At 38.6% G+C, this 15,605-nt stretch overlaps 1 protein-coding gene and 1 long non-coding RNA gene across 5 annotated transcripts in view; one reads left to right on the plus strand and one right to left on the minus strand.

Annotated features, from left to right (window-relative positions):
* AQR (aquarius intron-binding spliceosomal factor) overlaps positions 1-9,477 on the plus strand; it is a 111,529-nt gene extending 102,052 nt beyond the window's left edge. Inside the window, exons 33-36 of the mRNA XM_036109142.2 lie at positions 3,058-3,143; positions 4,493-4,667; positions 7,556-7,669; positions 8,851-9,477. Of these exons, the coding sequence (XP_035965035.1) occupies positions 3,058-3,143; positions 4,493-4,667; positions 7,556-7,669; positions 8,851-9,183 (708 nt within the window). The 3' untranslated portion in view covers positions 9,184-9,477. The remainder of the gene's footprint in view (positions 1-3,057; positions 3,144-4,492; positions 4,668-7,555; positions 7,670-8,850) is intronic.
* Positions 1-15,605, minus strand: part of LOC144378834 (uncharacterized) — a 101,439-nt gene that overhangs the window by 15,718 nt on the left and 70,116 nt on the right. Inside the window, exons 7-8 of one of the 4 annotated variants that reach the window (XR_013440609.1) lie at positions 6,630-6,775; positions 3,470-3,594 (exon numbers count right to left, since the gene is read on the minus strand). This is a non-coding gene — a long non-coding RNA (uncharacterized LOC144378834). Of the gene's footprint in view, positions 1-3,469; positions 3,595-4,674; positions 4,801-5,860; positions 5,994-6,629; positions 6,776-15,605 lie in introns of those variants that run through there. The other 3 variants (XR_013440608.1, XR_013440610.1, XR_013440607.1) reach the window with 3 other exon arrangements.

Genomic DNA, 15,605 nt, shown 5'->3' on the forward strand with positions numbered 1-15,605 from the left:
TGGCACACTCCGAAGCATAAGAGCCACGTTCCTGTTACTGAACAGTGGATGTGGAAATTGGGGTGAGCAGAAGCCTTCCTGGTCCCAGATTGGTTCAAAGAAGCCTCCATGTGAGCCATGCTCGCCCAAAAGCAGACTTGTCTCTACAGTAGCAGAGGAAAAGAGAACCTTCTGTTGTGAAAACCACCCAGCCTTTAGGAAACCATCCAGCTCATCCCAGCTTAACCTCTGGCACGTAGCTAATCTAAGAAACCACATATTCAGTGATGAAATAGTGAGAAAAAGGAACCTAGCACGAGCTCGATTTATACAGGGAAAAAAAGGAGGGCAGCAAAACGTACCGACAAGACATTTGCTTCAAAAACATGTTGGCCCGGAACAGATTGAAAACTTTGAATACACATTTGGCTGTGAATTTTAAAATGCTTAATGAAGTAACCATTTCTGTGGGGAAGGCTACAAAGCAGAGAAATTTAATAACTCAGGAAGAGATGAAATGTGAGCTGGAAGAAAATAAAAGCACAGAAATGGAGACAAAGTTGAAAGGAGTACAAGGACACACTGAACACTCCATGTAGAAAGTGAAAATGAGAAACGAGTAACTTTGAAATATAGAAAGCTTAGAAGTAGAAGAACCTCAATATCTGAGTCCTTTAATTTATAACAGAAAAACTTAAGTAATAAAGGAAAGTTCTCTCTCTCATAACAAGACAAAAGTGAAATGGCTCCACCGCTGAGTTACAGAGTGACTCCATGATGTCATCAAAGACCAAGGTTCATTTCATCCTTCTGCTCTGCCATTCTGAGTGTGTGAGTCCAGTTCTCAGATAAGCTTTCTACATGGTCAGGTTGGCAACAGAAATTTCCAGGGATTACATCCACACGTAAGAGCAAAGCACTTAAATCCAAAATATAAGAACTCCTATCTATAACAGTCATTGTTAAATAAACACAGCCCAATACAAAATTGGCGAACGAATAGTCACTTTACACAAGAAGACATAGGAATGGCCAATAAGCACATGCAAAGTGCTTACCATCATTCCTTGTCAGGGGAATGCAGATTAAAACTACAGTGAGGTACACTGCACACCAAATAGATTGGCTAAAATTGGCAAAATTGACAGTGTACCAGTTGTTGGCAAGGATGTGGAGCAACTGGAACTCTGAATCTAGAACAGTGCTGGTGAATGTGTAGAGTGGTACAGCACCTTTGGAAAACAGTTTGACAGTTTCTCATAAAGTTAAACATACACTTTCCATACAGCTAAGCAATTTCACTTATACTCATTCAAGAACAGTGAAAATATATGTCCACAAAAATATTTATGCATGAATTGCGGCTTTATTCAAGATAGCCCCAAACCAAATGCAAACTGCTACAGCCACTGTGGAAAACAGTATGGTGGTTCCTCAGAAACTTAAAAATAGATCTGCCCTATGATCCAGCAATTGCGCTACTGGGTATTTACCCAAAGAATACAAAAACACTAGTTCAAAGGGGTACACGCACCCCTATGTTTATAGCAGCATTATTTACAATAGCCAAATTATGAAGCAGCCCAAGTGTCCATCGATTGATAAATGAATAAAGAAGATATGAGATATGTGTGTGTTTATACACACACAATGGAATATCATTCAGACATTTAAAATTCTGCCATTTGCAACAACATGGATGGAGCTAGAGAATATAATGCTATAAGCAAAATAAGTCAGAGAAAGACAAATGCCATATGATTTAACTGATAAGGAATTTCAGAAACAAAACATGAGCAAAAGGGGGGGAAACAAATTAAGAAACACTCAATTATAGAGAACAGTCTCTATGGGGAGGAGGATGGTGGGTTGGGTGAAGTAGGGGATGGGGATTAAGGAGTGCACTTGCCATGACAAGCACCAGGTGATGTGTAGAATTGTTGAATCAGTATACTGTACACCTGAAACTAAAATAACACTGTATGTTAACTACACTGGAATCAAAATTTAAAACAAAACAAAAAAGCCCCAAACCAGAAACAACGCAAATGACATGAACAGGTAAATGGGTAAACAAATGTGGTATATCTATTCATCGGAATACTATTCAACAGTCAAAATGTATGAACTTCTAATAGACACAACACATGGATGAATCTCAAAAACATGGCAACTCAAAGAAGCCAAAAAAAAAAAACTTTATGATTCCATTTTTAAGGAATTTTAGACAAGCAAAAAGTAATCTGTAGTGACAGAAAGCAGATCAGTGTTTGCCCAGGGCTTGGGGATACCGTTTTGACTACAAAGGGGCCTGAAATAATGGAAATCTTCATTGTGGTGCTTACCTAGGAGCATATATTGTCAAAATTTATCGAAGTAGACACTTCAAGTTTGGAGTGCATTTTATTATATGTGAATTATACTTCTGTGAAGTTGATTAAAAAGAAATGTTTTGTAAAATTCCTAAAGGTATGGACCATGAATTATAGCTTATGCACATAAGCACTTAAACTTTTTTTGTTGAATTAGTGAAAAAGTGATAAATGCCTGAATGTCAATATCAGATTGAAACCTGCATGAACTTTCCTAGTTATATAGTTTCAAACTGAACAAAAAGTACTATGAAAATTACTTGTTTATTTTTTGTGTGTCAGAAGGATGCTATCCATGAGAACTAAGAATATGTTAAATAATAAGTGAGCATACTAAGTTATACTGCTGGGCATCAAATGGGAATACCAGGTAATAAGATTAACAGGTCCCTGCATCCAGGGAGTTGGGCAGTCTAGTAGGGGAAGACTGTTAATTCTATAGATAGTAATTCGGTTGTCAGCAGAGGTAAAGATCAGTGCTGTAAGTGTAATAACATAGGGACGTAGCCTAATCTGGTTACTAAGGTTTATTTCATAGTGTTCATTAAGTGGTTTTCTCAATTCCAAGTATATGATCATGTTTTCTTTTTGGATTGATTATCTTAATGATAAGATTTTTATTTCTAGCATATTATTTAAATTATCTCTCTAGAGTCTTATTATTGTGCTTTGAAAATATACCGTATCTCCCATTTTTTCTTCCTAGGTGACAACTGTTGACAGATTTCAAGGTCAACAGAATGATTATATTCTTCTTTCTCTAGTACGAACCAGGGCAGTGGGCCATCTGAGGTACATAAGGAAAACTTTTTTATATTATTGAAATTTATTATCTGCTTCAATTTTGAACTGCTTTGGCTAAGTGGTTTTAAATTTTTTTAAGCTTAAAGCATAATTAATTGTTACAGCAGCATTTGGTTTGGCAAGCTTCTTGTTGGAGTATAACACTATCATATTCTTTGTAGCGTTAACTATTGTCATTGCTTCTGAATTTTTTGAATCTTAAATATTTTAGTACATTTACTTTTTAGTCTTCAGTAACACTCAGAGATAGCATTTTATTATGAAATCTTAATATCTTACATTTGTCAGAAACAGTATCAGAAATTAAAAGAGGTAAGGTGGTAAAAAGTCTTCAGAGTACATTTTTCATTGCACAGGATTTCTGACTTTTTTTCTCACACAGTCTTTCAGCTTCACTGTTAGAGGATAATGGAACCATTTGTTCTCCCAGGATTAAGAACTGTCAAAACAAACAATAACCTATTTTTATCATTTATTGTGATGTATTTATGTGCTAGAGATTTATGGGAATAATATCTTCTTATTATAAAGCAGCCATTTAGTTTTATATAAACCTTCATCTCGTATGACTTACTAACAAAACTATAATGAGAGTTCATTTTATTATTTTATTTGGTGGATATAAAGAGAAAAGTCTCCAAGCTCTCATAATGTTGTCATTAAGTCAAAATCTATTTGGAGCTTAGCCCAGTGATCAAGTTCCATTAGAATGATAACTTTTATGTAAGAGTAAACAAAGATGTAATGTTTTGAGAAATTGTTTCAAAACTATTGCATTCTAAAATAGCTTATTTTTGCTTATCAAACATGTATTTGGAGACGAACTTTTCTAAAAAGCAGTTCCTTTTCCGGAAGCATTGAGATGTATAGCTGCTGTCTGAATGGGGCATCATTATGATTTACATAATTAAAATCTCCAAAACTCACAGTATGAATACATGAATAATGCCTCATCCCCTCCCCATCTTTTTTCTTAACTGTGTCATGCTTTTGTCTTTTTCACATTCTTACGACTTGACTTCTTGTTCCATAATTCTAATGTAGCTACTTAGACCTTTTTATCAGTGCATTAGTCATGATTTCCTCCACTCACAAAAACAAAAACATCAACATAGAGGTTAGTGATAAAGCAGTAACTTTACTTGGTTTAACTAGTCACTTGATATTGATTAACTTAATCTGTTTATTCTGTTCAGTTTTTAAGAAGCTTAACTTTTTATTGCCATAACTTCACAGGAATATTTAGTAGAATAAGTAAAAAAAAAAAAAAGAAGAAGAAAAGCTGCATGCATATGTTATTAATCTTGAACTATGCTAATTAATTTTGTTTCCCAAAGGGATGTCCGTCGCTTAGTGGTGGCCATGTCTAGAGCCAGACTTGGACTGTATATCTTCGCAAGAGTATCCCTCTTCCAAAACTGTTTTGAACTAACTCCAGCTTTCAGCCAGCTTACTGCCCGTCCACTTCATCTGCATATAATTCCGACAGAACCTTTCCCAACCAGTAGAAAGGTAGGACTCTTTCTTCATCGTATAGAGCAGCTGTCTCCTATAGATGACCACAGTAGCTAGGAACCAGCATCACATAGATCATCCGATCACTGGTTTAGGGTGCTCCTTACACTGTGGAACTGAATTCGATTTTCTGTGCAAAATAATAATACATGCTAACATTTATCGAGCACTCACTAGTATCAGGCAATTAGCTCTTCCCATACATTATCTCATTTCATCTCATTTAAGAGTCCTGTTCAGTAGGTTTTCTTATTAACCCCATTTTATGTATGGGGAAACAGGATTAGCGAAGTTAAGTAGTTTGGTCATGCATCTCATAGATGGAGAATCCCAAGTTTTGAAAACCCAGGCAGTGTGACTCCAGAATCCATGTTAATCACTGTACTTTACTGCCTCTGTTCAGCTCTTTAATTGATAACAGAGTAATAAACGGCTTAGCTCTTGGAGAACCCTGAAGAAATCTACACTTTGGAGAATGTAGGAGGGGACAGCAACAAAGGACATACTCAGAAGTGCCACTCCCCTCCCTCCACATTCCTGCTACCCTTTTCATATCCCTCCTCCTTGCTCCCCTTTCTCACCCCCCACCCCAGTCCCTTTAGTTTCTGGTTTATCCTTCCTATATTCCTTTTGCATAAAGAAGCAAATACCTGTTTATTTTTTTATATTGTTTTCTTTCTTTCATAAAGGTTAGCATACTAACTAATCTTAAGGTTGTGACTTTTGAGCTTTGCATTTTTCTTTTCTTTTTTTTTAAGATTTTATTTATTCATTTGAGACAGAGAGATGCAGAGAGAGAGCATGAGCAGGGAAGAGGCGGAGGGAGAGGGAGAAGCAGGCTCCCCGCCGAGCCAGGAGCCAGACGTGGGGCTCGATCCCAGGACCCTGGGATCATGACCTGAGCCGAAGGCAGACGCTTAACCGACTGAGCCACCCAGGCGCCCCATGGGCTTTGCATTTTTCATTTAATGCAGTGTCTTAGAGGTCCATTTGGATTTTAAATAAAGCTCTTTTAAATGTTCACAATACACTTCTTTCCCTCCTTCCGAAGAAAAAGATGAAATTATGTGTATTTGTTTTATAATAAGACTGAGTGCATTTTTTTATCTTTTTTTTTCTTTCCTTAAGAAATGCTGCAGTGCAGGAATAGAAGGATAAGGGTGGAATGATATGATGGGGTGGGGCCATGAGAAGCCTTGAGTGTCAGCTTCTGAAGTCTGGACACAGTCCTGTAGCTCTGAGTTTCTCAGTCTTTTGTGGGCTGATTATTACACAGGCAGATTCCGAGCACAAGGTCTGAGGCACAGCCTTCTTATGCAGAGGCTGCAGGAACACACCAGGAGGCACATGGAGATCAGGCAGTGCCAACGAGCAGAAGGCTTGAAAACCAGTGCTTTACCCGACACCCAGGGGGCTAAGCACTAAGAGCATCTCCCCATCTTCCGCTCAAGAGACCGGTGTCGGAGGCCAAGAGGGCTGCACGGCTAGCACTACATCTCAGAAGAGGCAGCTCCTAGCGGAGCCACCAGAAAAGAAGCAAACAAATAAACACAAACAAACACAAAACCTTCCATGTTGTGAAGGCCGTGTTTCGTAGTTGTAACGGCATGGCAGTCTTTGCACATCGTGTGACCCTTGCAGAAAGTGCCCGCTATCAAAAGAACACCTGCCTACATGTAATACTGCCATCCTGCTTAATTCTGAGAAATAACTATTTAATACACTTAATTATTTCTGACATTCTGCACGCTAATTTGTTACTTTATGGTAAAAATCCTTTGTCTTGATAGAAGTTTTTTACCTTTATGGTTTTCTGAACTGCATCTACAGTAAGAAAGGGTGAGACTTTATAAACGTTTTATAATTGATTATAAATAGGAAACTTGTTCGTCTTTATTCTAGGATGGTTTAAGGGGAAGTGCAAATTTTTTATTGTCTTCATTCACTTTACCACTTTACCTGCACTGGTAGAGCAGTGTTTCTCAGATAGTTGTCAGAAACTCCTGCGGCAGCATCCCCTCATTCTCTGTCAGACCTACTGAATCTCCGTCTCCAGGAGCTGGAGCCAACACACCTCCACAATTGACAGTCTTCCCCAGAGAGTTCTGAAACATACCACAAAGTTTGGACTTTAGTATGTGATCATGCACTTTATTAGTAAAAAAACCTTTTGAGGGCGCCTGGGTGGCTCAGTTGGTTAAGCGACTGCCTTCGGCTCAGGTCATGATCCTGGAGTCCCGGGATCGAGTCCCGCATCGGGCTCCCTGCTCGGCAGGGAGTCTGCTTCTCCCTCTGACCCTCCTCCCTCTCATGCTCTCTGTCTCTCATTCTCTCTCTCAAATAAATAAATAAAATCTTTAAAAAAAAAAAAAAAAACCTTTTGAGTATTCAGCCTCATGACAGTCTGTATATTAAGTAACAGTAATGTTAGCTTATTTTTAGAAAAACATAAATAGGAAAAATAGTTTCAATATTTTCTTTCTGAATAAACTTGAAAATTGCCTTTGGAACATACAAGGTATTAGAGACCATACTTTAGGCCATGTTGATTTTTCTCTCTATTCAAATGATCCTGTAGCTCTCACTCTTCCACATGGGTTCCTAGACCCAAACTCCTGTTTCACTTGCCAGCCTGAAATTAAAAGGTAGTAACTCGTAGTTCCCTTCTAGTCTCTACCTTTTGCTAAATTTAAATTGAATCTCTTCTCTTTATGAAGTCGTTATTGGGCTCTCACGTACACTTACATCTTAATGTCCTGCTACTATTCTGATGTCCTCCAAACCCTAGTAGTGCTTTTACATAAGATGGAGACATGGGCATCTGGAATGTTCACTTTTAGCATAACAACCTTCTCACTGTCCTTAACTTTCTCTTGGCCTTCTAGAATGGAGAGCGACCATCTCATGAAGTCCAGATGATAAAGAACATGCCCCAGATGGCAAACTTCGTATACAACATGTACATGCACTTGATTCAGACCACACATCATTACCATCAGGTGAGTTTTCCCAAAAGTCACTCTTATTTTTCTTGTTGTAGAAAGAATCTTCTTTGCAGACTACACCTTTAAAGTACTCAATTCCTTGTGGGAAACCAGCTAAACCAAACAAGGTTGTTGTTATTCATGTAGTATCCATATTTTTTAAACACCTTTATTAGATATAATTTGGCCTACGATAAATTCCACATATTTAAAGCATATAATTTAATATGTTCTGATATATGTAAATACCTGTGAAACCATCATCACAGTCAAGATAATGAACATAGTCATTATCTCCAAAAGTTTCCTCGTGCCCTTGGTAACCCTTCTCATCCTTCACCAGTCCCTTTCCCACCTTCTCCAGGCGAACAAGGATCTTACCCTCAACCTGTAGCCCCTTTTTATTGCCAAATAATAGTCCACTGTAGGGACCTACCAGGTGTACCCATTGACCTGTTGATGGACATTTGGGTTCTTTCCAACTTTGGCCATTACAGAGGAAGCTGCTGTGAACATTCTTATACCAGTCTTTGTATTTGGGGGGCGGGGGGGGGAAATCCCTAGGAGTAGAATGGCTGAAAAATAGAGTAAATGTGTTCAACTTCTTAAGAAACTGCCCACCTATTTTGCGAAGTAGTTACATCAGATTCCCAGCAGCAGCGAATGAGAGCTGTCGTTGCGCCACACCCTCACCCACACTTGTTATGGCCTTTTTTATTTTAGCCATTCTAAAGGGGAGGCTAAGCATGTAGAGCTGCTCCAGTGTTCTGGTTGAGTGCGGACAGAAGCTTCGTGCCCTGCTGCCCCCTCTCTGCCATGGTTTTGTCTGAAGCTTGGTTCCTCCCACCCCTCACATGGCTCCTTGACTGAGGCTGGCCCTTTCTTCAGTTGTGTCAGTCACTTCTAATCAGCCCCTGTTTTTGTAGAAGTGTTACAGCAAATTTCTTTGCTAAAAAAGCTAATCGGTTTTCATATTATTTTCTTCTCTGAAGATTTAATACATACTTTGATCTCTGGAGTCAGCAAGATCTAGGCCATTGCCATCAGAGTTTTGTTTGTAATACACAATGGCCAGCAGTGTTTTAGAGAACTCTCGATTGAACAGTATCTATTAGTAAGATAATATAAGAGCTTAGCTTTGTAAGCCAGTGTTTTTTTCATTTGAGTTCCTATTGATGTTTTCTTTTTCTCATTAGACTTTATTACAGCTACCACCTGCTATGGTAGAAGAAGGTGAGGAAGTTCAAAGTCAGGAAACAGAGTTGGAAACAGAAGAAGAGGCCAATCCTGCTCAAACTGACCTATCCAGTCTGACAGATGCCACCTCTAGTCAAGAATCCTCAGCCTCTCAGATTGAGACCACCTGCAGTCAGACGGAGAGCACCCCCAGTCAGACAGGAGCTAGTTCCAGTCCAGAAGCCACCCCTGCTGCATCTGATCTCAGTGCTGCTGTGGCAGGACCTGTAGCTGTCCCAGCAGAGGCTCAGGTCCCTCAAGATGTCACACTGGCCCCAGAGGAGACCAAATAGCCCAACTGTGGCCTTTCTTAGGACATTTCCTTCATAAAGTCTAAGTAAAGCTACTTTTTGTATTTTATATTTGCTTCTGCTCTTGTAGGGTACTAATCAGTGTTCAGTTCTTAATTTTGTTAACCGATCTCAGTGTTTGTCTTCTTGGGTATATTTAAAAGAAAATTGTATTGTGTGTGAACTGAAAACTTCAGTTTCATTTATTCAGTCAGAAGGGCAAATAGCCATTCCTTTGATATTTTTATAATTGAATGTATCTGTAATCATACCTATATTAAAAGAATTTTTTTTTAAGATTTTATTTATTTATTTGAGAGAGTGAATGAGATAGAGAGAGAGCATGAGAGGGGGGAGGGTCAGAGGGAGAAGCAGACTCCTTGCCGAGCAGGGAGCCCGATGCGGGACTCAATCCCGGGACTCCAGGATCATGACCTGAGCTGAAGGCAGTCGCTTCACCAACTGAGCCACCCAGGCGCCCAAAAGAATTTTCTATAGAATACACAAGACATACTTTCCATTTTCAGTGAACTTCTCTAAAGAAAAGGACAGAATACACCAAAATTAACTATAGTTGTTAACTATAATTATAATTAACAACTAGAAGTTGTTTCTTCTCTCATAGTATCAGATACTCAAGTTGTGTTTCCTTTTTTCCTACCTTTCTTGGCTGCCTTCCTTGATGTAAAGGCATTGACAGTCATAGATAGATACAGATTTCTCCAATCAGTTGAAGAGACTACATGTATTTCCTTCCTCAAAGTCTTATAATGTATTAGAATCACCTAGGATGTCTATTTATTCTTGGGGCCACTCTAGACCTAATGAATCAGAATCTCAGGGTTAGGGCCCAGGTATCTGTATTTTAGCAGGTGCTCCTAATGTTTGAGTCGCTAGCAGAATGGCATCAAATTAAGCTGGTAAGGCTGAGCCAGGATATGTCATTCAGCTAAGCAGGAAGAAGCTGGCAAATCCATCTGGGCAAGAAGAAAGATCCAGAATCCAGACAGTGAAAGTTAGTGAACTTAGCTCCCCCATATAGGATAGAATTCTCACAATGCAGAGGTTCTGAGTCTTATGCTATGTTTAGTTCTCTTGATAGAGAACCAGCCACAAGGAGACCTTAAGGTAGAATGTACTTGAGATTCGGGAGGGCAGAGATGCTAGGACCTTGCTAATCAAGTGTGGTTTGCAAACCGGAAGGATCAGCATCCACCGAAGCTCGTTAAAACTGTAGCAGTTTGCACTCTCTCCTAGATCTATTAAATCTGAATCTCCTTTTCAGCAAAGTGCCCAGGTGATTTATATGTACTGTGTAGTTTGAGAAACATTGTTCTGAGATTGTTGTACTGTCCTCAACGTGAATGAGAGAGTGACGAGTCTGTGATGGTAAAGTTAGTAGTGAGTGTGACCGATGTTTCCTGACATGGGACCTCTGCTTATGAAGTTTCCTGGGCATGGTGGCCAGAAAAGAGAGGAAGAAGGTAGGAGAAACTTGCCCACTACTTCTGTTCCCCATTTCGGCATCTGCTAGCATGGCTGATGGGGAGTATTTCCCCAAAGTATCCCCTCTAGTGCCTCCACCTAAAGGCTTGACAGTGTTCAGAGAACCTTTGAAAAAGTAGGCAAGAACTGCACACTGCCACTGACATGCTTCTGATCCTCATATTTTGAAGAAATGAGTTCATAAGGAGATGAAACCAAGAAAGTCAAGTCAGTGATATTTTTGACTGACTAGTGTTTGCTCAGCTCTACCAGGTTGTGGTGGAGATGAGTCAGGCTCTCATATTACAAGGTGTGTTACTACATCTGAACATAAGAAAAGGAAAGTGAATGCCAAGGAAACTGTACTGGGAAACCTTGGGCTGTTTGTTACTGGAGTAAGGATTGAGCCAGATAGTCTGTTATATAATTTCTCTGATGATAAGAATTTGGAAGCAGGTGTTGTGGGCGTCTGTATGAGGAATAGCACTCACAGGATTACTTTCATCTGTGAATATTCTAGTATCAGGCTAATCAAGAGGGAAAGAAGCTTTACTGTATTACTGTGTTTCCTGGAAAAGATTGATTTTTCTCTCTACCCTTTAGAGGATATGAATCATGATACCTGCAACCAAAATAAGCAAACTATTACTCTGCTTTCTCATTAAGTAAATCATTTTCCAGACACTGTGTATCACTCTGTCTAGGTAGTGACTTGATTTTTTCTTTGCTGTTTGATTTTCTGTCACGCTAAAAAGAAAATTTAACTGGAAGACAGGTGGGTCCTTCGCTTTTGTCAAAGAAATTTTAAAAGGGACAATAATGGTGGGATTTGCATTATTTTAAATTGTTTTTTCACAGGAATGGTCAGTGAATTATGGTTTACTATAGAATTATGGAATTTTTAAAGGAACTTAAGAAATCGATTCTTATATTAAATAATGAGGAAACTGAGTCAGTCTTAACCAGGGTGGCAGCTGTGGAAGATGGGGTAGAATGCAAGTCTACAGTCCTAGGACAGTGTTTTGTTTAGTGTTTTTTTTCAATCAAGGCCACAAGCATGACTGCTTCATAAATTCAAGAGTTTTCTATTGGGATTACAACAGACACAGGTACTCCGGGCATGTGACCATTTCAGATTAGTGTTCTCATTGCCCTCCATCCTGTTTTTCAGATCTGAATATGTCATGATTTTGGAATCTATTTTTAAAAGCAAACCAAAAAGATGTATGCAAGAGAATGAGCATGAAATGAAGCAATTCAAGTATTTAGACTTTTTTCCACAAAATGCTGAGTTAAGGAAGTTCATTACCAGCAGTTGAGAATAAATAGCTCCATTGATTTGGGCAAATGAATGAGATGATCTAAACATTATCAGGTCTCTTGAAGTTAGGGTGATGATAAAAATTTAGATGTTGCACTAGATACAGAGAAAAATGGCATAAATGGGTCATTCATGCTCCTATATAAATGGAGTTTTTTATGATCAGGAAACAGCGTGCTATTGTAAAACTGACTTTGGACTCACACAGACCTTGCTCAAATTTTACCTCATTTGCTCATCGGCATTTGGTTTGACCTTAGGTACGTTTTATAACCTTTCTAAGCCCCAGTTTTCTTTCTTCTCAAAATTGGAAAAAGGCCTATTTGTTAATGAGGAATGTTTGTGAAAATATCTGGCACCTAGCTGCTCCATAGATACTAGTCCTTCTCTCTCCATTTTTTTCCCCAAATCCTTGAGATAATATAGGATATTGCCAACCAATCCTCTGACTTGGGTACTTAGCTTTACCCCTATTGCGAGAGCATGGAAGATGATGAAGAAGGGGACATGTGGCAGCAGATGACAATGGAGGATCAAGGATCAAGTCTACTGATTGGGACTCTGAATCAGTCGATCACAGTATTGAGGATGGTCTCTGCCGAAATTAAAATTCTGACAGAACAGGATAACCAGAGGGAAGACACTGGGTACCATATGCGTCTGATGACTTCCGTCAGTTCTGAATCCTGCACTCCCCCAACCCCAAATCATCTCATTGTTGCATTTAGTTAGCTCTGTGCCTTTGAATGGGCCTTTTCCTTTTTATCTTGCAGTCACTCGAATGACATTTTAGAGATGTTTCTTCAGTTAACATATTAAAAAGATTTTTTAAAAGGCTGACCCTTTTGCATGAGCCAGAAGAGCAGTTAAAGACAAGCAGTGCCTTGCTTCCTGTGAAAAGGCTTGGCCGTTAGCCTTTGTAATTATGAAGCAATCATGTTAATAGATGTTTAAGAATAATGCAACTGGAGCTGTACTGTGCCAAGGATGGAAATGAACACATGAGACCATTTTTTCTTCATCCATTGGTACTCTTTAGTGCCCGAGAAAGGGTTTTAATTCCATAGGATCCAGAAGTTTTGGACACTTTAGTTTTTCTTCCTAGGGACAAACTGGAGCTTAGTCCCCTGGAGCATGACTCAGAATGTAGCATGTTTACTGTTGACGGACACTGCGCCACCTTATTCAGTTAGTTTGGCTTATACTTCTTTCAGTGGCTGCTCAAACTTCTACCCTTACACGCAAGGGTAGCTAATCCCATTACTTCTCAACATACATAACAAGAAAACACTAGTCTTGAAAAATCCTGAGAAACATGCTCTATGGTCTAATAAGCTTGGAGACACAATGAATTATTACCTTTTTTGCAGAATCACATTGCATTGTTAGTTAATTAAAGGTTCTGAGAACTCTTGCTGGAAAAAAAATCACATTTAACTTTGTTTAACCCAGCATTTCCCAAACTTATTTGACCATAGAACTTTTTTAAAAGACACATTAGGGAACTAACTGCAGAACACAGTAGTTTGGGAACCAATATCTTTACTGGAGTACTTGAACTTTGATTTCCCCTTAGAAAACTAAGGGCATTATAATATACCACCCCAAAATATGCCACTTTGGCATAAGGATTATTTCGACCTAAAGGCAACTGAGAAGCAGCAGATGTAGGAATAACTCGCCTCTGCTTCTGCCAAAAATCAGGGCATCAATGTCCCTTTGTAAAAGTGACCAATTTTCATTTGTAAAGGTGTCTCCTCTCTTCTGTACTAGGAAGAGGAAAATAACGCTTATTACTAGAAACAGATGGCACTGAGATGAGTCTGCACAAATAAACCTTACTAAAATAACCCTTATTCTCCATTAGTTTGCCCATATATTTACTTTCCCCCAATTTGCCACCTCCAAAAGCCCAAGCCCCCTTTTTGTTTGCCTATTTGGTTCACAATTTATCACTCTTTGTTAAAACAGTATATAAGCCTCTAAGCCTAACAACTTCTTTTGGGTTTTTACTTTTCCATGTAACCCCCATGGAAGTAAAGTTTAAAATATCAATTAAATTTGTATGCTTCTCCTGTTAACCTGTCTTTTGTCCATTTAACTCACAGGCCCCAGTCACCAACCCTAAAAAGGTAGAGGTAAAGTTTTTCCTCCCCTACACACACACACACACAAACTCTTAATTTTTTTTTTTTTCTAATTAACCAGAGGCTGAAGTAACACAGGTGAAGAAGAAACTAGAGGTGAAGTGATTTGTACAAAATGTCACATTGTAGTGTAATTTGTTGAGTGTCATATGGTATTAGCAACGTCCTGAAAATGCAAATGAATAAAAGTTTGATCAATGTACCATGACATTCTTTCATGTGAGCCTCCTAAGAAAAGGTCACTGAGCATGATTAGTTTTGGTTTTGAGCTCTATAGAAATGGAATCATACAGAATGTGCTTTTTTTGTGTCTGCCCTCTCAAATAGATCTCTCTCTATGGGGCACCTGGGTGGCTCAGTATGTTAAACATCTGCCTTCTGCTCAGGTCATGATCCTGGAGTCCCAGGATTGAGTCCTGCAGCAGACTTCCTGCTCAGTGGGAAGTCTGCCTCTCCCTCTGACCCTCCCCCTGCTTGTGCTCTCTCTCTCTCTCAAATAAATAAAATCTTAAAAAAAGATTTCTCTGTATGATGTGAGGTAGGGATTGAGATTGAGCACTATTAGAAGACCATCTTTTCCCTTGCTAACTATAATGTCACCTTTGTCATAAATCAAGTGATAGTTTATGTGTGAGTCTATTTCTGAACTTGTTTCATTTGTATAGTTTTCTTATGTCAACATTTCACTGCTTTAATTACTGTCACTAATAAATCTTGATATTTGGTTGTGTATATGCTTTAGCTATATTCTTCTTCAAGATATTTATTGCCTTAGTCTTTGTGTATAAATTTCAGAATCACCTTGAAAAGTCTACCAAAAAAAAAGAAAAAACTTGATGGGATTTCTACTGGCATGGCATTGAATCTGTAATTCAATTTGGGGGAAATGGACATCTTTACAATCTAGGAACATGGCACCTCTTTCCATTTACCTAGGCCTTTTTTTTTTTTTAAGATTTTATTTATTTGTCAGAGAGAGAGCACATGTACAAGCAGGGGGAGGGAGATGCAGGCTCCCTGCTGAGCAAGGAGCCCAATGAGGGACTTGATTCCAGGACCCTGAGATCATGACCAGAGCCGAAAGCAGATGTTTAACCAACTCAGCCACCCAGGCGTCCCTACTTAGGCCTTTTAATCTCGGTAATGTTTTGTAGTTTTCTATACAAAGGTCTTGGCCATCTTTTATTAAATTTATTCCTAGGTATTTTATTTTTTTGTGCTATTGTAAATGGTACTTTTTTATTACATTTTATTACATTTTGTAATTTTTTGTTACTGGTATATAGAAATACAATATATTTTTGTATATTGACCTGGTACATACTGATACTGATGAATTCACCTACTATTTCTTATAGTTTGACTGTAGTTTCTTTTGGATTTTTTACACACATGATTTTGTCATCTGTGAATGACAGTACTTTGATTTCTATTTATAGCCTTAATAGTTTTTATTTCCTTTTTAATTATAT

Source organism: Halichoerus grypus, chromosome 8, assembly GCF_964656455.1.
Source record: "Halichoerus grypus chromosome 8, mHalGry1.hap1.1, whole genome shotgun sequence".
NCBI lineage: Eukaryota > Metazoa > Chordata > Mammalia > Carnivora > Phocidae > Halichoerus > Halichoerus grypus.